The sequence below is a fragment of the Pavona decussata genome, unplaced genomic scaffold, assembly GCF_977016875.1.
Source record: "Pavona decussata unplaced genomic scaffold, jaPavDecu1.1 SCAFFOLD_71, whole genome shotgun sequence".
Lineage (NCBI taxonomy): Eukaryota > Metazoa > Cnidaria > Anthozoa > Scleractinia > Agariciidae > Pavona > Pavona decussata.
Genome location: NW_028145490.1, coordinates 642965 through 669978, shown reverse-complemented (window position 1 = coordinate 669978; position 27014 = coordinate 642965). Strand labels below are relative to the sequence as shown.

The following is a 27014-nucleotide window of genomic DNA, read 5'->3' as shown; positions in this document are numbered from 1 at the left end:
TCAATCAATCAATCAATCAATCAATCAATCAATCAATCAATCAATCAATCAATCAATCAATCAATAAACCAGTGCAACTTTAAACATCTATTTGTTTTCCTACCAGAGCAACCGGGTTTTTTTTTCTTACAGACGGAAATCGCTCTTATTCTATTTGCCAGTTATCAGGTCGGCGTCAAATATGTGTCTGTTATAACTTTTGACAAATTGGATACCTGTTATTGAATATGTAAAGCTGAACGCAGGTTAATTAAGAAAAACCAAATGGTTGTTCTTGTCCTTTACGTTGATGACTATTACTCAGGTTGTCGACGAGTCAGTCAATGACACCACCAGCAGTCCGTCTCAGGATAAGGTTAACCCGGATCGATTATCATATTTCAACTTTTAGAGCCCTTTCAGGCCTTTTAATTTATTTTGCTAGAAATATGAATTTATCGATTTAGTGACTCACACCAACACCGTCCCTTACGCTTCCGAGTTCCAAAATTCTTACCTAACGGCTCTCAAAATGAAAAACTCTCTTTTTCGCACACGCATGCGAGCTTTGTTATACTTTGTCAAAAGGTAACCCTTTCATATACCTTCCATAGAAAACGCGAATCACGGCGATCGAACATCTGGCAATTATTTTACTGATGACACTTTCGAGCAGAAATCCGACACAAAATGACACTTCAGGAGAAATCGACCACTAGCCTAACGTAGCTACAATTATAAGGGCGAAAAATAATGGAATTGCTTCAATCTTCCGCTTTTTGAAGAGAAAATCCTTGCCAATGCTTGCTCTGGCACGCCATTTTACTTTAACTCCCGAATGTTGAAATAAACATTTAAACAGGAAACTCCACAGCGTCGTTTTCAACAAGAAGTCTTTGGCCGAGTCAAAAATTCCCCATATTTTCACCCTACTCGTCTAGAAATCATCCCTAAGACCTAATTTCTACGGCCAAAGACTGCTACCTCGCTGAAGGAAAGCTCTGCAATATCAACCCTGCGTCTCACTGAGCCCGGTCGAGTGAAGAAGCCGTCTAGCTCTCCAAAAAAAAAAAAACAACAACAACGAAACAAGGGAGGATATTAGACGAGACAGGACCTACACTCTTTCGTAAGGCTTTTTCCGTTACTAGACTTAATGATGTCCTCGGGAAAAACTTTTATTCAGGAAGTTCTGAGCTCAGAGCGCGCCGAATTCAAACCGAAATCATTGTGCGGTTTGTAGACGTTTGGAGAGAGACTGGGGCTAGGTAAGCAAACAGGGAGGGAGGGAGGGAGCGGGGGAGAGAATACTATTTTTCTTATTGACTTAGAATCCAAAGAAAAATGCAAAATCTAAATAAATAAATAAATAAATAAATAAATAAATAATATCTCACAAAAAAACTAACAGAAGGCAATATTTCTGGAGCTATGTTTTCATAAATCCAGGTGTGTATTTATATATCTAACAAACAAAAGGAGGATCTTTGACATCTTCAGCTCATTATCAGATATTAGCTACAAATAAATGCACTCCATAAATTCAAAGAGCTCGGCAAACCTAGTATTCAGTAACCTAGTAATTAAGTAAACGTGCAAAGCAAGACATAACGTACTATGTGAAAATATGGTTAACCGATCAGGACTCGAACCCCGGTTTCCTGCATCCAAGGCAGACGTGATAACCACTTCATCAGCACAGCCTATCCTTATTACATCACTACGATCATGGCGTCACTCACTCAATACGGAGAGAGTGGTTTCACTTGGAATCAACTAACAGCGATCTGAATATTCGAATTATTATGTAACATGAACCATAGGATCAATGTGATCCTATGTGAAAATATGGCTCATACACTTAGTACGAATGTTCCTTGCTGTCTGATTCATGTAGTAAATAAAGCCCTATTAGCAGGGGAAAAATCTGCACGGCACCCCCAAATTTTGATACCGTGCCTCGTTTATCCTTGCCACGCCAAAAATCCGACGGCACCGTACCGAGTGACTACCGAGTTAACTCAGTTAAGCTTTTGAAAAACGAACGTTAAAATTATCAAGATTTTCCAAAGAATGTATGGCTGGCTCCCAACCAAACATTGTTTCTAAATTTTATAGTTAATGAAATCTTCGAACATATTCTAAATATCATTCTAATATTCACCATGGTCACCAAGAGTGAGATCAATTTACTCGTGGTTTGTTTAAATATGCTAATGAGGCAAATGTAAACAATGACGTCGACCGCGACGGCGACAAAGCTTATACCATTTCTACCAACAGACAAAAAGCCTCTCATTTTCAAGATACCGAAAAAAGAGAATTACTTTAATTTTAGATCACCAAAGCATCCCCGATCCCACAAGTTACCTGAAGTAAGCAAACATTAGCAATTTGGAAAAATAAAGAGGCACAGTACTGATGATTAATCAAGGAACTGTGATTTTGGAAGCCACTTCCTATGACATTTTCCAACATGTGCGGAGAACTCCAAATGATACCAATTCTCGTTAAATCAAGAGTTTTACGATTCCATTTTACCATACCTTAAAACTGTGGTGGAGTATTGCTGGCAGATTCTTGGGGACATCGTCATTAAGGTCAACAAATTTGCCGACGGAATGTCCTGCATTCCGGAGCACGTCAAGAGTCCCTTTATAAACCAAATAATCTCTGTATTCTTCATAGATTACTGATTGTTTGATGGTCCAATCTATTTACATAAGAATGTTCCATCGTTTCTTGAACTTGGGAAAAAAACAACATCGTAATAAATTATGTCATGTGACGTGACAAATACAGCACTTGCAAATTACGTGACATCTAGAAAGTTAATATTCCATTTACTGAGTCACTGTATCCAGTAACGCAATGCAAATTCGTGGCCGGCCGAGTTTACGGTGTGTAGGCGTCGACGTTGTGAGGTCATTACCGTTCAATTTAGACTCAGGTTGCAGTGTCACTAAGGAACACTGTGGCAGGAAATCAACAACATTAAGTAAATTAAAGAGAGGCTTTCTAGCTCAATAAACGAATCGACCAGGTGCTTTCATGGGCTTCGGGAACGTTCAATTTACCTAAAGCGCCATAGTCTTCAAATGTATTAACTTTTGAAAATGTACCCCAGGTAAGTAAGGGGGTGTTTACATGATACCAGCGCGACTTTCATTTCGGTACGAGTTCACTCCAGTTCCCTTTTATGGCTCTGTATTCGTTTACATGATACCAGCACAAAATCTTGTACCGGAGCGAGTGATACCGGTGCGAGTTCACCCCGGTTACTGTACCGGGGCGAGATTTTCATTCCGGTACGAAAACTCATCCCGATGTTATGTAAACGCGGTACGGCTGTTCGCTCCGGCATGAAATCACTCTCTTGGGAGTCTAGAACGGGTAGCGCATGCGCAGTCTTCGATATACAAGCCAATATGGCGGCACTTGGGCGTCACAATCAAGTCGGTCGAAATGAGTTGTCCATTCATGTAAACACGGTATGAAATCGCAATGTCATACCGGTATCAAACTCGCACCGGGGCGAGTTTTCACACCCCTGAGTTATGTTTTAGATTACTCTGGGTGCCAGAGGCTTTTCATGCGCGGCTTCCCGTTACGAGTCTTCAAAGTTACCCGGTCGTGTCTTCGGCCACAAAGCTCCTCGTCTCACGCGACTGAAAAAACCTCTGGTACCCAGGGTAGTTTTAGATCAATATATAAACTCTTCATTTATCGAGAATTCTGTTTATATATTTGAAGTTTTTTGCGCAGCCCGAATTCTTTTTAACAAAAATATGGCCTTCAAATCACAGTTACTCTAATAATCGGAGCCTGCCCTTTATTTTCGAATTTTTCGTGTTCAGTTTATTTCGCTACTGCCCTTAGGCCCTTTATTCGATGTATAGTAAATGAAAAATAATAATAATAATAATAATAATAATAATAATAATAATAATAATAATAATAATAATAATAATAATAAATTAAAAAAAATTTAATAGAAAACCTTGAATACTTTATGTAACTTCAGGGTTAATAAAAATGTAGTACGTTATTGTAGCGCTTTGCATTCAGGATAATTAAACCAAAATACAAGTCATGAAAGGACCGTTTTATTGCATGGGCTTCACTTGTTCACACTGGGGCCAAACTGAGCGCAAAAGCTACTGAAGTACTGTCCAGCTAAGTGATATAGTCCACACCGGAAAATATAGCATTTCAATATAAAATAAAATAACAAGTCCAAGATCGAGAACACAATGCCCGCCTAGATGGCGTAGACAAACATGGCACAAAACACGGATCCAAATATCAAATATCAGATGGCAAATTTCTTATTGCAAAATTGGATGCAAATAAATGTACAATTTATGCCCCCAATATGGGGCGGACCTCTCGGTGATGATTTTAATCTTGTTCAAGTCATCAAAAGGAAAGGAAGGAATCCCCCAGCCTGCCAAAAACCTACAGAAATACTTTAAGATATTGATCTAACCGCCTTTACTTATAGCGTTATGAATAATGATGAACTAAGGTACACCTGGCGACAGCGAGACCCAGAATTTCATTATAAGTTGAATATTTTTTGATCAGCCAAGGCTTGAACTCGTAGGTCTAAGATTCTAACATCATACAAGGACACAGAACAGATCATACAGTGGTTTCATTATCAATAATAACAATGCAAGTCAATCCTAGATTTCCCATTTGCCGGAAACTAAACAGTTATTTGTTTGTGAGCCAGAGTTTGTTGTCGATTAGCCCAGTCAACCATTCAAGGTGTTCAACGGCAATATAAGTATGATCAGAACGATTCTCTCTTTTGGGATCAGGATAAATACGCGTAAAGTTATCAATTTCGTTAAGTAGAGGGTTAATTAAACTGATTCCTAAAACGGAAGAAATACTTTCAATGTTGAAAACCTGGCGACCACAACTTTTGTATTAAAACATCCATTACAAAATTGCGCCAAAGACAATATCGAATGGGCTGAAGCTGATCTTTTTTTCTGTATTAGTAGGCACCGTCCTTAAGAAATTTTTTTAAGGCTTTTGAAGTGTTATGTGTGTCACTGACTTTTAGGAACAGGTTCCCATTCTGGTTAGGAGCATGTTGATTAAATATTTACTTTAAAATTGAATCTTGCTCTCATGTGTCTTGCGTCAAGGGTTGGCCATTAAATTTCAATGAAAATTTGTGCCTAGCGTGTTTCGTAGCTTGCTCCAGTTATAACCCTAGCTTCCGTCTACTGGAAGATTTTGTAACCTGTCCTTCTGGACCTTGCCACAGGTATCTTAGAGAGTGGAGCAATATCCTAAGTAATGCCTCGTAAATTTTGACTAGTAAGGTAGGAGGGACAAACGGGTTTAAGCGCCGGATGGCACTAATTCTCCCGCTGGCCTTAATACATTTTTTTTTTGTCAATCCGGTCCTCTCAGTTGGTTTTTGGGTCAATTTCGACACCCAAACGTTTATGTGAGGTTTCACGAGATATTTTTGTGTTGCCTATGACAGTGAATCTGGATGGGCAATGACTAATTTTGGAAAAGTGGGGATGCAGCAGCCTATTTACTGGTCATCAACGAAGGTTTTGAATCTCGCAGTCGCAAATTTGCTAAGCGTCGGTTCTTTGAAGCTTTTGTTCTAGAAACAAAAGAGCCTCAAAGCTGCAAACAATGCCCATCAAAGGAAGTTAATCCAGTGCCACTGTCTACCAAAAATTAAACACAAAGTTTGATATGCAGGTGCGAATATTCTCTACATCTATGATCAATTTGTATACAAGGTCGGCCGCGTCATATGAAGACGTAGATATTTGGGTGTCGTCTGCATAGATGCAGGGATGTTGCAAACTGCAGACAATTAGGAAGGTAGTCATTTATGTAAAGTAGAAACAATAGAGTACCAGGAATGAAGCCTTGAGAAACTCTGCCCATCGTTTCCTTGGTTATTTATAATCCATTATTGTAGTCTATTGGTCAAATAAGAGTCAAAACCATCTAATCTATGAGCCACTGGACCAGTGCCAAAAAAGTTCCTTTTATCGAGATGGATTGAACTTTACCGATGCCGAGGAAACCAATATTTTTATATATATTTTCCACTGGCCATATTCTTATACCATTCGTCGCACATTTCAGTGCCGAGGTAGTTGAGTGGAGAGCACGAGAGCCTGATGGAAATTTTTGAAAGCAAAGACTTCTCCCTCAAGTAACCATAAGGTCGCAGAAATAGTTCTTTTTCAAATATTTTGCTTATGATTGGAAGTACTGAGATCAGTCGATTTTTTCACATTTTTGGTGATTACCACATTTAAGACTAGGAGTTTTTCGAGCATATTTCCATTTGTCAGCAAAAAACACTGCACATAAGGGACGTTTTTGAAAATAAACGGTGGGTGACGGTGCTTTAATGTCTGCCGCAAGTTTTATAAATTTTGCCCTAGAATTTGTTCAGTCCCGTGGCTTTACTTGATTATAAATTGTTTAGGGTTTGGGTAACGTGTAACAGTCATTCCATGTACACATCTCCTGCGTCCCCTCGCTATGCCATTAGTCGCACGGAACAATGGTGATGGGGTAAGTGCCCGTACATGAAATGACTTTCCCAAACTCATTAATAATTCATAAGGAAAAGACAAAGAAAATCACTACCGTGACCGTGGTTTGGATATGTGATCCTAATTACCATAAACTTTTGCCAACTTTAGCCTTGAATTTCTCCTAGAATTATTGATCATTTGAGAAGCCATATCAAACACTCGAAAGTGTGTTTCATCAGATATCCAAACACCTCGAAGTCGTTTAAAAAAAATCGGCTACGCCTCGGTTTTTTTAACCTACTTCTCAGTGTTTGGATATCTGATGAAACACTCTTCCTTGTGTTTGATATATAACGTACCACCTCGGGTAGAGAGCTAATTTGACCTCGGACCCAAGCCCCATTACCATTTTCAAAATAAAATCACCAGCATTTGAAGGAAAGAAGCGATTGTGGAATATGAAGCAGAAAATGCTCATCTCCAGCCAAGTGCGTGGGGATTTTTGACGACGAAACACTCACCGAGGTTCGCAAATCATGAGGCTTTAATTGTGCATGAAAAAAAAAATCACCCCTCGGATGGATTTTCGAGGTCCAAACCGCCTCTGAGCGAACTACAGTAGCTTACTGTCGAAATCTAAGTGTACTGCCTTGACTCTGTCTTCTGAACGGAATGACAGTGATTCCAAAGAATACCCGAAACGGTAAAGAAAGTCCCAAACACACAAGAATACACCAGAGGTAAGTCAGTTTTATTCATTTTATTGAATGAAAGTTAAAATATTGGATTATTTAAGCTTCGGAATTGACAATATTTTATTAGTCTTATAACGCGTTTAAATTCTCAACGGCTGCTTGTAACCCAATACCGCTTGCACATAAAGGTCATCGTCCCACTAGTGATTAATTATTACATGCTCTCTAGTGACGCAAGCTTGGGCTGCCTGTGCTTAAATAAGTTAAAAATTACCATATTCTTTAGCTGTAACCCTCGCTGGTGTTGTAGATATAGATAGGAGATATGAAGCAAATGATTCAGATTCGAGGCGTTGCTGTGCAAAAAATATCATAAGGTGTCTAACCTTGTTTTGAAGTATCCATTCTAGCAACAACCATACTTAATAACATTAGACTTTTTTTAGCTATGTACAAAATAAGTCACACCAAAAAGACGTAAAATACCACTTAGAATGTACGCAACAAAATAGCTGGTTAAATATGTAACGCAGATATTTCGACATTTCAATCGCAGGTCATGTGTAGGATAATTGATATATCTCTCTTTCATTTATTCATCCTTCGTGGGTTTATTATTATCTCACGAAATGACCAGCTCCCAGTTGGCTCGATGGAGCAGTTAACAGAGCACTCCTGTGCTTTCTCAGAGGTCATGGGTTTGAACCCTTTCAAGTCTGAATTGATTTTAGGCAGTCATAAGAAAAGAAAGCATTTGTCAAACAAAGCAGTCATAAGATTATCACTAAGTGTCATCCTTATTCTGGCCTGTCACTGGCCTTTCCTCTATTTTTGTTTGACGGAATGCCACAGCCATTACATTATCCGTCAAATTTTGAGACAGTACTGAATAAATGTTTACTTATTATTGTTACTTATTGAGGACGTCCCTGTTTTTCTAAAATCGTAAATTTCAAACTCCTAAAATTATTTTCAGCATTGAGGCTCAGATAATTCTCAAGTACAAAATGTACCCTAAATGAACATATTCCTTATATTCTTTGTATCGTTAGGTGCAGTTACACGCAGAATTTCCCGTGGTAAATTTTCCCGCGGTACATCACACTTGAGTTTTAGTATACCGAGGTTCCAGCGGTTACACTCGAATAGCGATTTCCCAAGGTAAAACAAATGTCACGCAAATTTGGCAGGAAATTGAATCGCAACTTCTTTAGTCATGGAGTTTGATTCTAGAGAATTAGCGTGCCTCCCTCATATCTATCGTTCTCTTGCTATCATGCCGACGACTTTCCGCTTACCTTTTTATGCGATACTTGATGCGAAGGAGATTTTCAAAGGAGGAGTTTGCTTGCTATGATACAAGAGAGTACTGCTGTCTTAACCAGACAAATTCAAACTAAAGCGCACGATGTTCAGTAAAAGTGTCAAAAATCTTCTCCCATACAGATTTTTCTCCCTTACTACTTTTGGAGTTATTTAGATTTTCTTGGTTGTCTTTGTATGCAGAGATAAGGACTATGACTTCGGTCGCCACCCACCGTTTGTTTACATCCTCTGAGCTAGAACCTGAGGAACCCGACGGATTTTCACTGCGAGAAGGACTTTCATCGTGACTAGCTAGTATATAAATTAAGGTGAAACTCCTGACATTGCTGATGATCAGGATAGATTACCAAGCCGGACGGTCCAGGTTGATGTTCGTTAGATTCCCTTGTCTGGTATCGCCGGTTAAAGAGAACTCCATTGTACAAATCTACCATGCACACAGGTAGAGAAATCAATTGAAATACATAAAATACCCACAGCATTGCCCGAAATTCCGACATATACACAGTCTCAAAGACGCAGTTATACATTCCGGCGCAAACGAGTTTGTCATTTGGCGCGAATGAAGTTTGCAAACAAACTTTTGCTGTCAAGCGGAACGTCGTGATTGGCTCTTGTCCGTTGGGCATCAAAACACCATCGCAACTTACCACGCTAAACGTCTTGGGCGCTTTGTGTGATCTTTTTGACGTATCCATAGATATTTAACACGGGAAATTTACCTCGGGAAACGTCGGTCAGACTACTAAATACAGTTTCTCGTGGTGAAAGGGCAATTTACTACTGTAAAAGTGTCCTGGGTAACCACGCCCATTGTCTCTTCCAGGTCAAGGGGTTACTGGTCATGTGGTTCTTGGCATTCTGCGAAATCAAGCTCCATGTAAACACCTTTAAAACAAATAAATAATAATAATAATAATAATAATAATAATAATAATAATAATAATAATAATAATAATAATTATAATAATAATAATAATAATAATAATAATTATAATAATAATAATAATAATTATAATAATAATAATAATAATAATAATAATAGTAATAAGAGAGTCATGACCATAGAGATTAGTTGTCCATGGATTAGTAATCGAGAGAAGATGAGCGAGAAGAAAACCATGAAGTATGGTCCTTTGAGGTGGGAACTGAAGGAGCAATATAAAGGATATGAGGTGCACCAGTATAACATTATCATGGAAGTGCTAGGCGGATGGTCGAAAGAGACAGAGATTAGTGTGCGATCACTGGTTGGGCGAAAGACTACTCAAGTCCTAGAGAGAACGTAGAAGGTGGTGTTATCGGCGACGCTGAACATTGCAAGAACTTTCAAAGTAATAACATGATAATGTTATATTATACCAAGATTGATAGACCAGCTATGACTTTTATATATTTTTATATATTTTATATTTTTAGACTATAACTTCTATATATTTTTATATATTTTATATTTTTTATATATGTATATTTATATTTTATTGATTTATTCACGTGCTATTTTAAGTTTCGCTTGGCTCACAGGTTACGCTACGCGCCCTGTGGTGATAATAATAATAATAATATTCCAAGCAAAATTGATATTTACAAGTTAAAAGTAGAAAAAAGAGCTATCAAAACCTATTTACAATTCAATATTTAAAATTCATTTCGATAAAAAAAAGCGACTATTTCCAAGCACAACAGAGCTATTTTCAAGCACATTTTTTTAACAATAGTAAGACTAAAATTTTGATGAAATAAAAAAAGTTGTTAAAAAGATCCTAAAATACTAATTCACAACGTCACGCCATCATTCACTTTCCAAAATTAGCGGAGACACGCTTGGCTAGCGTTTAAGCGGCAGTCATCAATGAAATCCCCAAATGGAATTTTGTGGAAAGGTGTCCTGGAGCCTCTTACACATGTGTGTACCGACCTTAAAATCTCAAAAGAAAGCAATGTTCTAATCCAAGTGATAGTAATGTGATAAGGTTCCTCATTCTTTTCTGAGAGCTTCTCGGCTAGGCGTTTGAGAAAGCAATTGCAGTCGGCTCCCATCCCACCGTTGGTTCCAAAAACTAGGGGAGTGAAAGATCCCATTTCAACGTCCAGCACCCTCTGTTGGTACTTCCGCTTTTTCTCCTCTTCCTGCTCTTTAAAGATTGTCGATGTTGCTTTTCCCTGGTTACACTTGGAGTTAACATGCGTTACTCTGACATCGAAAAATGCTGTAACTCCTCGAGACCAAAAGCCCCCTGCCTTCATGTCCAGTCTTGCCTCCGGACTTGTCACCGCGCTTCTGAGGTTGAATTGCTCATTGTCGAGAGGTTGTAGTTGTGGTTCGACTTCAACGTTGGTGCAAACCTTACCAAGAAAAGAGGTAAGTAGGTTGCGGACGCCATCGTGTCTCTGCGCCACGAACCCTCCCTTTTTTGGCATGACAGGGCATGGCAGACGGTATACTTCTCCCCACAAACACACTTGCTTGGTAAATCAGACAGGGGAAAATTATACCTTAAACGCAGAGAGTCTCTGAATTCTTGTTTATTCAGCACTAAGCCTTGATCGACAAGAGGTACTGCGGTAAGCCACGAGCTCGCACCCTTGTCTCTCGATTGGTTAACTGACCGCAGCAGATCCGAGGGTAGAGTGGAATCAATACTTTCCATTCTCGATTTCACCGACGCAATTTTTGAAGCTTGATGTTGTCTTTTTAACTCCTCCGTGGACCTCTCGCCTGCCACCATAAAAGTGCTCTGTTTGGTGATGGAATCTACGTGCGATGCTGTTATTGTCGTAGAAGCAGCAAACTGCTGTGGAGCTTCAAACCGTAAGTCAGGTACGCCAAGCCCTCCTTGAGCGGGTGTCAAAGTAAAAAGCTGACGCAGATTGCTAGAGAGGGGCTCCGTTTGACCGAATAGTGTTGGGAGGAGTAAGTCGTCAATCGCCTCTTGAATAGGGTCAACGTAATCTTCAAACGACTCTATTGTGCGCATGAAATAGGTAAACTTGGATTTGTAACCCTTCGTGAAAACAGTGTAGGCTGCATGAGGCTGGCTCCTTGCTATCTCAGATAGGGCTTCGAGTTCTCCTTTCCATCCAAGGACCTTTTCCCGACAATATTGATCTTTGAACTCTTGAGATCCGATGACGGCCCCTAAGTGGCGCTGACCTTCAGTTGTAATATTAACCTCATCTCCAAACACCTTCTTTGCCTCAACTGCAAGTACGTCCGACTTGACAATCAGCCAGCTCTTTGGTCCATTCACTAGATAACCATACTTCTTTCCTTCCTGACTCAGGTGATTGTACCAATTATACAAGGGCACGATTTGTCCACCCCCCGCAGAGTCGTCGGCTAGCCATACTTGTTTAACACCTGGTGTGCTTATCCTTAAGCTCTGGATCATGATAGATGTATTGACCGAGTACCAGGGCATGGCTAATAATAATAATAATAATAATAATAATAATAATAATAATAATAATAATAATAATAATAATAATTATAATTATAATAATAATAAATCGTCAAGGCCAACAGAGTGGACACTCGATTTGTGGACCACAAGAATAAGATGGTGTGGGCTGTAGAGATGTCCTGTGTCCGTGGATGGAGCATCGGGAAAAGAAGTCTGAGGAGAAGACGATCAAGTAGGGGCCACTGCGATTCAAGCTGAAGAAGCAGTACCCTGGCTATGACGTTGAACAGTGCAACATCATCATTGACGTGCTGGGGGGATAGTCAAGGGATGTAGACCTGACAATGAGGAAGCTTTTGGCAGGAGGGGTTATGAAGTATTGAGAAGGATGCAGAAGGCTACAATCTCGCGTTCTCTCAACATAGTGAGAACTTCCAAAACTACCGTCAATTGACCTTCCTTGAGGGAATAGCATAGGAGCTCAATGTGGTTTTAGTATTAGAGAGCTTTAGATTGTCTATAAGATTTTTATATTTTATCGCTATTTTTTTTTTAACTCAGCAGTTTTCTTTTTATAGCACCTTCAGATCGCATACGTTACACTGCGCGCCCTATGTGGTTCTATTTTAGCATCCATACGTTTATCAACTGCACATAATAATAATAATAGTTGATTAAGATGTTGTTTTTTTATTATTTTTATTATTATTATGACATTTGTTTTTTCTTTAAAAACGTTTTGTGCTTGAAAATTAGTCTCGAAATCGGAATGAATTGTAAACAGGTTTTAATAGTTCTTTTCTTAACCTTTAACTTGTAAATAACAATTTCAGCTGCTTGAGATTAGTTTTATAATAATAATAATAATAATAATAATAATAATAATAATAATAATAATAATTATTATTATTATTATTATTATTATTATTATTGTTAGTATTATTATAATAATGAATAATTAATAATAATAATAATAATAATAATAATAATAATAATAATAATAATAATAATAATAATAATAATAATAATAATAATAATTATTATTATTATTATTATTATTATTATTATTATTATTATTTCATGGAAACAGAGGACAAAACGGGGATTCTAATGGTTAGATGCTAGATATGAATTCTTCTGGCAGCAACTTGGTACTTGCAAAACTTTTTGACCAAGAATTTCTGGTGTTTGTCAATGTTCTGTAAGCTGCATCCACAAAGGCTTTGTGAATGCAGAAATAATTTGTAAGCTTGCTTTCTTTTCCCGTCTTTGTGCCATTGGACCTTTCTTCTCTCCTATCCTCTTTCTTTATCTAATTCACGTTCTTTTCTTCAGCCGTGCAGCCGCGTTCGTCGCGGTTTAATTTATGCAACGCGGTTACACGATATCTTGCATGTATTCGGCTCAGTTTCGCAAGCACAAAAAATGACATTATAGTGGGAAATAAGGTCAGCTAAAATTTGGGGAAAGCAAAAGGCAGCTAGACAATTTGGGAGATAAGTTTCGGTTTGTTAAAATGCTCTGCAAGTTGAATATCCAGCCAAAAACTCCTAATAGATCAAACAGAGTTATCTTGCTGATATAGCTCTAAAACTATAGATCCGGCAAAGTTAAGTGCCTACTCTTTATTTACCTTTATGATATGATAGTTGAATGAATTTTGCAGTTGTCACTCAGAGTAGCTCAGTGGTAGGGTAACTGAACTGATAATCGGAGGGTTATCGGTTCGACTTCATTTGGGAGAACTCGGATTTTCCTTTTCTTAGCGGTATGCTTTAGTGTCAATGACTGAAAAAAATGCTTCTATCAATGTGTATATTGTTCATAAAATGTCCCTACATAATCCCGTGGGATCCAGTATACAGCAATATTGAAGACGCCAAGGTATATAATGAGTTTTACTGACCTTTGATCTGCAATGTATAATATGCTTTTGCGGTAACTATAAAGGAGCAAGAATGGAAATAATTCCGCTCGCTATTCAGTTTTCTTGAGGACAACATATTCATAACAAATTCCTAGGTTGAAGGCGCTGGGCTCTTTGATGTCATTGTATCTATTGCCTCTATAACTTTCATGTTTTTGGAGTTTTTGTTCCTGGCCAGCTAAAGAGCATCACATTGAAAATTACAAAAAGTAACAATTTTATTCAAAGATTTTGTAGCTTCAAGACCGTCGCTTTAAAACCTATTGGTCGGTCTTGTCGTGATGCATTTGTGGCTTCCACCATTGCATATGCGTGATCCGAGAAGAGGTGCCATATACCTTTATCGTCGTTATTAGCTTCTTGTGTAGATTCCGTGTATTTGTCGTCCGGCAAAGGAAATCAATACAGGGAGACACAGAACAAAAAGCATTTTAAATGGACATCTCAAGCTCACAATTTACTAGTATGTGATTTAAATCCCATGTCTTTTCAACTCGGAATGGAGCGCCAAGAGGAAAGTTGAAAATGACGCATTAAGCGGAACCTTTTTGTCGAAATAATCAAAAGTGACACACAACACATACCAAAGTGGCTCTTGTGTTCCTTCCAGAGCATTGGCCATAAAGGAAGAAGCTGATACAAAACAGAATCATACGTTCAAAATGTGTACTTTGTAACCTGGGAAGCAAAAGGGATCTGAATTGCAAATCATAATTGAACTGGTTTCTCTATGGAATAGAAAGCCAGGTTCCAATACGGGGTTTAAGATAAAAGTGCTAACAGTGTTAACAGGAAGCAGCAAATATTTTGTTGAAGCAGTAAGAGCTCCCACGCACGGAATTATTGGAATTTGTTTATTTTTCCCTTTCTTTTACGTCAACAGAGACTGGAAACAAACGCCACAAAGAAACGCCTGTTTTTGCTTTATTGCCAACGCAAGTAGGAAATGGGATGTGTCTTTACACAACAAATGTGACTTACCTGGCTCTAATTGTTGTCTTAAAGACATACTTTGGATCATCTAACCAATATTTATACAGGTCAAGAACATTTCTCACAGTTAAATCACCTTGGTAAAACGGTGCTGAACGCGTAATATATCCCTTGTAGTTGCATTAATTATTTTCCCTACCAAATTAGAAATCATTAAAAGAAGGCAATCAATAGCTTAGGCGACAACTTAATAAAACTGTATTTGAGCATTGCTGTTAAAAAAAAAAAAGATAAAATTGAATATTCCTGAATGCATACGAGAAGTACTTACAAACATTCTAGCGTCCAATAGGGGCGGTTAAAGTCAAATGATATATATATAGCATCCTCAGTATTGTCGAGAACATAAAACGGTGTCTTGACTTGGCTTTTGAAGTGAATTGATTGGCAATATAAAATTTCAGATCGAGGTCGTGTAATCTTTAACTTTACCGTGTAAGACAACGACATCAGCAGAAAAAAGTGTAACGGTCACTGAAAACTTAAAGAAAACGGAAAGAGCTTTGATTAAAAAATCCATCATAAATATCACCCTACTCAATACAAAAACGTCATGGCAATTTCGGATCATCATATTCCGAGGAGCATAACATGTGGACCAACATCTCATCAGTAAAAAGGTTAATGGCTTATACTCGGGGATGAAATTGATCTAGGGATGTTAGAAAAAAATTTCTATTTTCAGTTAGAAATCGCTGAAATAAAGTTAGGGCGAGATGAGTCAAATTTGCATCTTGTCAATATTGCTTGATTTTTGTTTTTGTTGTTAAAATATAACCGCCAATGTCTCAAGTGTTTTTGATTACAACTGATTGTGAATTAATTTTGGTCATCTTTTAACCCATATCGTAGACCACATACAATATTACTTAAAGATTTCCTTATAAAAAATTCTGAATTCCTTGATCTCGCTCTATTTTTCTCTTTAGGAGTAGGAGTCAGCAACCTCACCAACACTAGCACAGCAGAGGAAGGTTCGGCAAAAAAATGATTTCTAAAGCGTTTATTCTCCTGTGCCTTGTGACTTTCCTAACGACAGTGTACAGTAAGCCTTTGTTGTCAACTTTAGGTAAGATTATATGTTTACAAACTTGTTATTAACACCTTGGTATCATCCGGTTTTAATTTAAGCTCATGGAATATTCAACCTAGTAGAAGACTATAGAGTGCCCAAGTTGACAATTAGAAGAAGAGTTAGAATTTCACTTTGCAAATATAGGAAAACGAACAGGTACACAAGAAAGTGCTAGTCGATAGGATTGGTTTTAATGAGAAAACTTAAATACTTCGTCCACGGAACCTCCATTTAGAAGCACAACGATTGAACCATGTTTTTATTTACCTAGAGGGAGAGTTAAAAACGATGCTCAGTGTCTTTGTTGTTCAATGCCAAAAGTTTCGCTCTCTTATTAGGGGTTCGATCTTTAAAGTCCCTTCAACAATTAAATTAGAATGAGCAAAACACTAATTTGCCATGGAGAGTAATGACTGTTTCTGTTGAAAAACTCGTGAACAACTTTCGAACCATATAATTCGTTTGAAAGAGAAAAACGTTATGTTGTTTGTTGAGACCAAATTATGTAGTCTCAAAAGACTGTTATCTATTATATTGCATCCACTGAAAATTGTAGATACACAACGTACTGGAATTGCAAATATTCATGATCAATGACAAAAAGAAGTATAGATTTTTTTTTTAAGTTTGTGCGGTTTTGTGCCACAAACCACAGCAATTCTTTTACGGTTTATTCAACAATGAATGGTCCAATTTATAAGTTTTTTTTTTTCACAAGCAACTAAGTGTTCATAAATCTTTGTTATTTGGATATTTGTTTGACGAGAACAATACCAGTAAAAATTGATACTGCTTGTTTTGAACTGAAATTTACCGTTTTAGAACAGTGTTAAAACTAAAGACGTCATTTACAAGGCTTTGCATCATACATCTCTTCTTGAGTTTAACGTTGTATGAAATAGTTTTGGTCGGCAATTCTAACAAACCGCGTAACCGCGTCTCGCTGACTCCAACTTACAGCCTCTACACACACCATCATTTTGGGATCCATGTTTTTCCTGCAATTAATTTTGCTGGCATCCACGATGCAATTACTAAATTTTGGTGTTTTTTTTCTAATCACTTGACTTGATTTCATCATTTTCATTTGAATACAATATGCTTGCTTTGGTTCCGTTTATGCGGAAGCCTCTTGTATAAGTTAGGGTTGTTATAGATTATGGAATATGGAATATTTGTCTTCTGTGGCCTTTTCGCAAAGGTGCGGTCGAAAACAATAGATTTCTATGTAGGTAATATTGCCTCTTAAACATAACATTGCAACGTCTATATTTTCGATAAACATTTCAAAGATAACAATGCTATGGTAAACATTGAAACCTCAACTTCTTCAAATCGAGTAGTATCTTAGATTAAAAAATAACATCTCAACAAAATTGAAAATAAACTTTTCCTTTCAAAAATTGCCGCTCAAAGTTTTCTTTCTTTTTCTTTGTGCGATGGCTTCTTCCATAATACTAAAAGTGAACTGAGTAATTGTTATTTCAATTGGACACATACTCTGTAAATTTTGAAGGGAGAGAAAAATTCTACTTTAGATCACTGTTCATGCTTTTTAGACAAAACTACATTAATGAGACCTGTAAAAACTTATCTTAAGCCCGTTTTAGCTAAGCCGCTGGCTCAAAAAGCCAAACTTGTGTCCTATAAAAGCTCCTCAACTCCCCAGAAAACAGGAAACCTACATGGGCACGTAAATTCCGACATAACAAGGGTTAAAATGGTCCATAGTAGACATAGACAGCCTCAAGTGCGCGAGGTGTTTTGATCGTGGGGAGGGTAAACGCAGGGATCTTTGGATTCACATTTATCGCGGTGCATAATAACAAATTCATTTATATTATTTCAGTAAAGGACACTAGCAGCAATGTTCAGGACGAGTTACGCTTTTGGCTAGACATGATGTACCGGGCTGGTAAGTCATTATTTAATATTCTAGCTTACAAGTTCCTGTGTTTTAATATCCTTGAAAATATTCATATTCAGAAGGCTACTTTTATGGTCGGAGAAGAAAAATAGAATTAACTTTTCAGATGAACGGCAGGAACAGTTATACTGACTTAATGATAGATTGACCAATATCATTGCAAACATCAGTGATTTCATTGCACGGTAGTCACGTAAAGAAATAAACTTTTAGTCTGGAACAAAAGTAACGGGAGGAAAATTATCAACATTTTAAAAATTATATTATATTTGTACCCGCGTGCACAATTCAAAGAAAGGATGCGTGTAAATGAAATATCGTGATAAAATAAGAGTTCTAATTAACATTGGGAGTTAGTTTCCTAAAAGCGGGGACATCATGAAATTTATGTACAGCTTTAGACATTAGGTACCTCGTGGGAAATTTGTTTTTTCTTTTTTATTACAGCCATTTTGAAATCACTGGTGATCCTTGCAATCTGATTGGCTCTCAAAAGTGCGATTTATTCACGAATCGCACTTTTTTTTTGCTCTAAATCGCATCCTTCTTTATAAACCGGCTTTTTTAAAAACCGACTTTCCTGAGGTGGATAAATAAATATTAATAGGGGGAGAAAAACAAAAAAAAGTGTGATTTCGAAATGGGTGTAATAAAGTGGTGATTGAAATTGTGTCCTGCAATTTTGGTCTGAAATCATACTTGTGATTTCAAATCGAATCACGCGTATGATTTCAGACCAAATTGCACTCCCCTCAGTTCAATCACCATTATTAATCATGGTATAGAGCAGGTGGCCAAATTACTTTCTGAGCAATAAACCAACCGATATTAAGATTAACCACCATGCACGTACAGTGGCGGATCCAGATCTTAACTCATGGATGCTCGGCTTGCTTCTTTGCTCGGTTTTCAAGATGGCGGATACTTAACGAAACAGACTGGTAACTAACAAAATGACACTCCGGTTAGCCTTCATAGCACCCAAGTTAGCCTAATTGCTGGTTTTCATGTGGCGTCATGGCAGCCATGTTGGGTGGACAGGAAATATGAGATTTTTCTCCTCTGGGAGTTACCTTCCATTTTTATGCAAGCTTTGTGAACAAATTTTCTTTTCTTTTTGTCCATCTTCATGGCGGTGAGGCAACCACCTATTTATCTTAGGTAGCTTACGGTTAGCCTTTGGGGTCAGGATATCTAGCAAAAAAATGCAGAATCTGGCAGCGAGTCGTAGCCTAATTTTTAGGTTCCCTTTGGGAATCCGACGTCCCGGGTTCGACTTTTATTTCGGTCATTTCTTTCTCTAAATTAAAAAAAAAAAGTAGGGAAGAGTGTGTGATTTATAGTATTCAATAAAATTAATTAACATCTGCGGGACCCTTAATAAAGTATTAAAAAATGTTTAAGACATGTTTGCGGATGACGCGCGATTCCGTGCATCCACCGACATCAGACGAAGAATATGCACGGTGAAATTCGCGTATTTCACAAATGGAGCCCAATATTAAAAATATATGAAAATTTGGCTAGATTTTCCATCAAATTCTCTCCCAAAAAGGCACGCTAAATAAATAATGCGGTGCTCCTTTTCAAATTATTCTCTGCTTGAGAACTATACCGCTACGCTGTTCTTTTTTTTAGAGATCAAGGATTCCCCATTTACTTAGCTATAACGAAGTAAGAAAACCTCAAGCATATGTTTAATTCTTTCAGAAAAGGACAAGTTAAACCGCCTTATTAATGATGAGGCCAAGATTGACACTAATGATGTGACTAGTGAAGATGACAGCGGTGATAGTGGAGAAGGCGCTGAGAGTGGTGAAGGTGGTGATGATGATTTCATTGATGTCAAGCACGAGGACAGTGGTGAAGCAGAAAGTGGTGAACTTGCTGGGAGTGGAGAAGGCGGTGATGACGATTTCATTGATTCCAGGAACGAAGACAGTGGTGAAGCAGAAAGCGGTGAGGTTGCTGAGAGTGGAGAAGGCGGTGAGCTTGCTGAGAGTGGAGAAGATGGTGATGACGATTTCATCGATTCCAGGAACGAAGACAGTGGTGAAGCAGAAAGCGGTGAAGTTGCTGAGAGTGGAGAAGGTGGTGATGACGATTTCATCGATTCCAGGAACGAAGACAGTGGTGAAGCAGAAAGTGGTGATGTTGCTGAGAGTGGAGAAGGCGGTGAGGTTGCTGAGAGTGGAGAAGGTGGTGATGACGATTTCATCGATTCCAGGAACGAAGACAGTGGTGAAGCAGAAAGTGGTGATGTTGCTGAGAGTGGAGAAGGCGGTGAGGTTGCTGAGAGTGGAGAAGGTGGTGATGACGATTTCATCGATTCCAGGAACGAAGACAGTGGTGAAGCAGAAAGTGGTGAAGTTGCTGAGAGTGGAGAAGGCGGTGAGGTTGCTGAGAGTGGAGAAGGTGGTGATGACGATTTCATCGATTCCAGGAACGAAGACAGCAGTGAAGCAGAAAGCGGTGAGGTTGCCGAGAGTGGAGAAGGTGGTGAGGTTGCTGAGAGTGGAGAAGGCGGTGATGACGATTTCATCGATTCCAGGAATGAAGACAGCAGTGAAGCAGAAAGCGGTGACGTTGCCGAGAGTGGAGAAGGCGGTGAGGTTGCTGAGAGTGGAGAAGGCGGTGATGACGATTTCATCGATTCCAGGAACGAAGACAGCGGTGAAGGGGAAAGCGGTGAAGCTGCGGAGAGTGGGGAAGACGGTGACGATGACTATGCTGATAAAACTAAGGTGTATTCCTTCCGTGACTCGATCAGAGCACATCGCGTTGCATCACACTTTTCACGTCTTGCAGCCATAGCCCAGAGGGGAATGCTCTCATGGAACACAAGGGAATCACTAGATGATGATATGATCGATGCCCTTCTCATGGAGTACGAGAAAGGCCAAAAGAAATAATTCACTTAATTAGAGACGTAATAATAATAATAATAATAATAATAATATTAATAATAATAATAATAATGATAATAACAGTAATAATAATAATAATAATAATAATAATAATAATAATAATAATAATAATAATAATAATAATAATAATGCATGAATACAAACAAACGGCAGCAACAGCAATCATTAGGTCATTTGCCTTGCCTTCAGTTAATACCCGCAAACATAATTCAGTCAATGAAAGCTTTGTAGGCCTTTAGCCAGTACGTGGCGTGTTTCAACATTATGATGGCACCAAAAGTAGCAAAATGTTTGGAACAAAAATCATCTTTGAAATCAGCGTATTTTGCGGGATAAAATGGAGAATTCGACGAGCTAAAATATATTTTAGCCCGCTGCTCTAAGCCAATAACAAATAAATAAATAAATAAATAAATAAATAACGTAGCCAGTTAATAAGAACTGGAAACTATTCAACTGTTCGCACTTTTTTTCTTTTTTTTTTTTTGACTGGAAGTACTGCCATCTGCAAAGACATTGTTTTGAGCTACAAATTGACTGAAAAACTTAACGAAGAAGTAAATTCTCAGTCGTCTCAGCTAGATGAAGAAGACTTACGGAAACTCATGGGCGATGGTGGGAATAATCATTAATGCCTGAAGTATCTCCATGGCCGGACGCGAGGTGAACGTAAATTTGTCCTCGTTATGAAAACCCTGTTCAGTTTACCAATTGCACAATTAACTTTAACAGTTGAAGTGACTATTTCCTCGCTGTTTACAAAATTTTGTTATTTTCCTTTTGGCGGTGTTCTGCCAAAGTTTCAATGTTATGCCACAATAAAAGCTTTATTGTACAAAAAAAAAAAAAATAATAATAATAAAATAAACGCCGACGCGACACTTGCAGCGTTCGAGATATCGCTTATTGTACCGTCGATTCCTTTAATTTCTGAATGCTTTCAAATTATGATAATAATAGAGTTGAAGTTCTTGAGACTGAGTAAGGCGAAAAACATATTTACGCCCGCGAACATCAACTCCATTGTTATATTGTTGTCCACGTTACCATGCTGTCACCAGTAGCGTAGCTCCATTGCTTACTACCGTGTGGCATGAAAATATTGCGGGTTTTAACTTTTGCCGATTTTGAGGATTGACCTCGATCCGCATAAATTAGTTCCCGCACCAAAAAAAAAAAAAAAAAAAAAGTACACGAAAAAAACAAAACAAAACAAAAACAAACAAAACCAAAAAAAAAAAAAAAGAAAAGAAAAAAAAAACGCAAGATAAAACGCCGCAAAAATTAATTCTCTTCAATCCAACTAAAAACTCCGCTTTTAATAGACTTGTGCCACTTGGGCAATACACATTGGACTCAAACAAGAACATTAACACGATTTTCCATTGGAGAAAGAAACCATAGCTTAAATACATACGATAGCCTGTATCTAGTCCGTATTATTAAATGTATTGTTAAAATTAATTAAAGTGCTGAGCTGAACATATGAATTTCCCACTGAGCCTTAGTTTAGCACTAGTAAGGAAATGGGAAACCTCACGAGGCAAATAAAGAATTGTCAGAACTCGGTGGAAATTGAATCCACGGCCCCCAATGATCCACCGACTGAGCTACGTGTCAAGACGGGAACAACTCGTGTGTGATAATGGCGTTGAGGCAATTTGCGGTGACAGGAATGTGACGCGTCCAATGCCCGAGAATGGTGAGGGGGTGGAGGGGGGAAGGGGGGGGGGGGTGCTTGGGGAGGACCTCCATGCAAAAGTGACGGGGTTATACCTTTCAGGGATTAAGATCCATGGTTTGGTACCCCTTATGGTGGTAAAATTTAAAATGACCTCTGTTTACAAAATACCTTTTTGGGTACTGAGCCGAAAAATACGAGAGGAAGTTAATGTCAGTCAACTGATTTTGGTACCTCTAAAATGATTTTGGGACCAACCCCCTAAAACAGAATCCTGGTACCTTTTAGGGGATCTTTTCAACATTTGATTTCATTTCCAACACCGCCGTATTAGAAAAAGTACCACAGTTGACTTGAGGGAAATGTATTCCTCTGGGATGTTAAAGTGCGAATAGTCACCGGAAATGAGCTATAATAAACACTTGAATGGATTGATTGTTGCCGGACTAAAATGTTTGCCAAAAAAGCCGGTATATCTACCCTCATCGCATGTTTTTTATTATTTTTGTCTTTATTCTAGTTTTTGCTCGTGTTATCAAATGTAAATATCCTTCTTTGACTGAATGCATTCGAAGTGTTCTGTATTTCAGTTTACGACCCTTTCCAAGTCCTTGTTTTGCGCCTTTTTCCCAAATTTATCATACCGTGTCAACCATCGCGTTAAGATATTACGTGTTATTTCTCTCATCTACAATGAATACTGAATGGCGGAATTCACAATTGTGATTAATCAGTATTCATCTCTGTGTTTCGAAGTCAAGAGTGCCAACTGTGATTTGTTAGCGTTTGTTTGAGAATATGTAAATTTTTCGTCTGTATGAGCGTTCACTCATGGACAAGCGGCGATAGTAAGCTTAGCCAGCAAAGGACACGGCCAGGGAGGAAATGGAAAGTCTAGGCTGTGGGACTAGGCTGTTGGTAAAAGGTATCCGTGGTATGCTTTACTAGTAAAAATTGCACAGTGTACGATCCTGGTGTCGTGTCGCCCGTGAATTCGTGGTCAAGGAATCGTCGAGCTAACTTGGGGCAGCTTGAGGAAAGATCGACAAAAAATTGTGGAGTTAGCGATCAAATTATCAGAAGCATTGTGTTTAATTAATAACTAGTGAGACGATGACTTTGAAATCACTGTCGAAGAATGCCCGAAACGGCAAAATAAACCCCAAAACGCACAAGAATACACCAGAGGTGAGTCAGTTTTATTCATTTTATTGAATGAAAGTTAAATTTAGCGTTTTTTTAAGCGTCAGAATCGTCGGTTTTTTATTTCCCATACAAACTCTTATAATGCGTTCAAATTCTCAACGGCTGCCCGTAGCCTAATACCGCCTTCACTCAAAGGTCATCTTCTCACTAGTTATTAATTATCACACGCTCTCAGCTCTAATGACGCCGCGAACTTGGCAGTTTCATTCGTTTTATTGAATGAAAGTTAAATTTCGCTTTTTTTAAACTTCATAATCGGCAGTATTTTATTTCCCATACAAAGTCTTATAATGCGTTTAAATTCTCAATGGCTGGTTGCACTCGAAGACTTCAAAGGTCATCATGCCCACTAGTAATTAATTATTACACGCTCTCTGGTGACGCGAACTTGGGCTCCCTGCGGTTAATTTAAGAGAATATATATCAGCTTTTCGTCGGGACAGACGAAACTGTCCGTAATGCCCGGCTGTCCGTATCAAGTGGGTTTCCGTAGAGCGGGGTTCCACTGTGTGTGGCGCCACAAAGGCTATGGTTTTTCTTTTGCCATTTTGGTCTGAAAACGGGTATAGATTTTGACTATAATGGTAAGGTTTTCAAGGGAACCACGATGTCCAGCGTATAAACTCACTTACCTTTTCAACTCCAAATGAATAGTAGACAAAAAGAAGTATCCAAAATATATCATACGAGATCAACGTTCGGGTGAATTTTACCAATTCTTGACTTCGGCACTGATACGAAGCTTAATTACGCTACAAGCCAGGTCTGAAAACGGCAGCAGCACAAAATGGCAAAAAGACAATCGGTAATACACCTTAGAAGCAAGGTATGTCATTTTTAGAACTTTCCAGTATTTGTACCTCCTAAACCCGATCGTAAATATTCTCATACAAACTCTTATATTTGTGCCGTGACCGCTATTACGCAAGATGATCATCGCTCACAGCTTGAGCTTGGGCGGCCAATGCCCTCATAAGACGGTTCCCCTCATAAGACGGAGGGGAATGACAATGATTTCAAAGAATGCTCGAAACGGTAAAATAAGCTACAAAACACACAAGAATACACTAGAGGTGAGTCAGTTTTATTCATTTTATTAAATGAAAGTTAAATTTAGCATTTTTTAGGCGTCAGAATCGTCGGTATTTTATTTGCCATACAAAGTCTTATAATGCGTTCAAATTCTCAACGGCTGCCTGTAACCCAATACCGCTTTGCACTCAAAGGTCATCGTCCCACTAGTTAATAATTATCACACGCTCTCTAGTGACGCGAATTTGGGCTGCCTGTGCGTATACTTGCAAACTTTTTCATTCTAGGTCCTTCGCATTTATTTTCTTTAAGATATCATTGCCTGGTGTCATTTCCTGGTGTCACGTCATATCCTTAAAACACGAAGATTGCCACTACTAACTTTGGTGAAAAAAGGTGTGAAATAAGGACTTGAAGAGGGTTGCAAATAAAATACAGTACACTTCAAGTGCATTAAAAGAGGACATTTACATCTGATAACACGAGCAAATTTCGAGTCATGACATACATGATAAAGATGCAGTGAGGGTAGATGTAACTTTCGTCGTCAAAAATCCCCACTCACTTGGCTGGAAATGAGCATTTTCTGCCTCCGATTCCACGATAGCGTCGTTTCTCCAACAGATGATGTTTTTGAAAATGGTCACGGAGCTGAGCTTGAGTCCGAGGTCAAATTAACTCCACCCGATGGGGTACAGTCATTTCATGTACAGCACTTAGCCCATCCCCACAGCGGGGATTTTTGACGACGAAACATTCACCGAGGTTGACGAATGATGGGGCTTTAGCTTTGCGTGGAAAAACTCGCGGCTAGGATGGATTTTCGAGGCGCAAACCGCCTCTGAGCGGACTATGCGAGCTTATGATCGAAATCGTAGTGTGTTGCCTTGACTCCGTCTTATGAGGAGAAGGACAGTGATTTCAAAGAATGCCCGAAACGGCAAAATAAACCCCAAAACGCACAAGAATACACCAGAGGTGAGTCAGTTTTATTCATTTTATTGAATGAAAGTTAAATTTAGCGCAATTTTGGGGGTTGGGTGCACTTTAAGCTTCGCGGTAGCACTGTCATAAACGCGAATCTGCTAAAATAAAGAATATTTTGCACATTTCAATTTTGGCACTCTATGTTAAAAATGCATGTTATTTATAGGAACCTGGCGGTCCCCTATTTTTAATTTCTATTGTTTTTCCAGGTTTTGAACGGTGAAAATTTACATGTTATTTCTAGCAAGTACGCTGTAATTCACTTTTCACAATATTTCCATGTTGTTTCCATGTTGAAAGAACGATGTAAGTCTCAATTTAGAGGGAATTTTACAGAATTTTCTATACATGCAACTATCATGTAAGTTCGAATTTGCGGTTGTAAATTGAAATCTACGTGTGCATGAAAATGTAAAACTTGTCGAGTATCACTGGAGATATAAACAGCAGAGACCACACTCTTACAAAACAGCTTAATATTTTAGCAAGCGTACCAGTGATAGGTCTCAATGGATTTTGTAGAAGTGCCAAAATGAGCACACCCAATGCCAAGTTTTAGAAACAATTAACAAAGATTTCCCCACGCACTGAAACAGATGCGAAATACAAATTTTCAGTGGAAAGAAACTTATGCAGTACTTAGCTTGTACACTGCCTGAGAATTTGTCTTTGAGAGTAACAATCCAAGGGTGCTTTCCATTCAACCGAAATTAGAGAAAATCTGGGTGAGAAATCAATGGAGAAGAAACGTTCTGTGAACAAAATTTCGTAATACCTGGTGATGCTGACCAGCAACGTTCCGGAAAATTGGAACAACCGGAAAATTACCTTCCATTCTGCAATTACTACTAGGGTCCGGTTCCTCTGTCATCAGTTGTCTTACATGGCAAACTCGTAAATGGAAAGTCTCTAGTGGCTAACCGGAAAGTATAATGTTCCATTCGAAATCTAAATTTTTCGAAACTTCAAACCGAAACGTTTGGTCGAGACATCGAAAGTGTTTCAAGACTCTTCACTCCAGAAAACACAGAAAAATAAAGCGTCGTACTGGAAATGGGCGATTGTATGGTGAACGGTAAATTTCTGTTTTGGCTGTAGATTGAAACACGACAGTTTGCTTACAAAGCAACATGACAACCTGACATGCTTACAGACGTACTAAAAATACGGCGCATCTGATCGAAGCGCCCTTTTTAGGTTAATTCGAAAAACGTTTAGACAAAGTATGGAAAGAAATATAAGAATGTCAATCATTTTCTGTACTAGATGAAATTTTATGCTGATGCAAAGTAAATGAAGGACTACCTTGAATGATACTC

General features: G+C 38.4%; 2 protein-coding genes and 1 pseudogene across 6 annotated transcripts in view; 1 reads left to right on the top strand and 2 right to left on the bottom strand.

Annotated features, from left to right (window-relative positions):
- The window catches only part of LOC146477179 (astacin-like), a 211470-nt gene that overhangs the window by 77290 nt on the left and 107166 nt on the right, over window positions 1–27014 (bottom strand). The gene's annotated exons all lie outside the window — the stretch shown is intronic.
- On the bottom strand, window positions 10249–11958 carry LOC146477190 (uncharacterized; annotated as a pseudogene).
- Window positions 15743–22279, top strand: LOC146477189 (uncharacterized). 5 transcript variants are annotated; one of them, XM_085113571.1, is made up of 4 exons: window positions 15743–15929; window positions 17785–17850; window positions 19573–19826; window positions 20043–22279. In XM_085113571.1, the coding sequence occupies exons 1-4, from the start codon at window positions 15848–15850 to the stop codon at window positions 20772–20774; spliced, it is 1134 nt and encodes a 377-aa protein (XP_084969697.1). In that variant the 5' UTR covers window positions 15743–15847; the 3' UTR covers window positions 20775–22279. The 5 variants fall into 5 exon arrangements, with proteins under 5 accessions (XP_084969697.1, XP_084969696.1, XP_084969694.1 ...); XM_085113570.1 differs by having other exon boundaries at window positions 15745–15929; window positions 19573–20358; window positions 20494–22279; XM_085113568.1 differs by having other exon boundaries at window positions 15746–15929; window positions 19573–20223; window positions 20359–22279.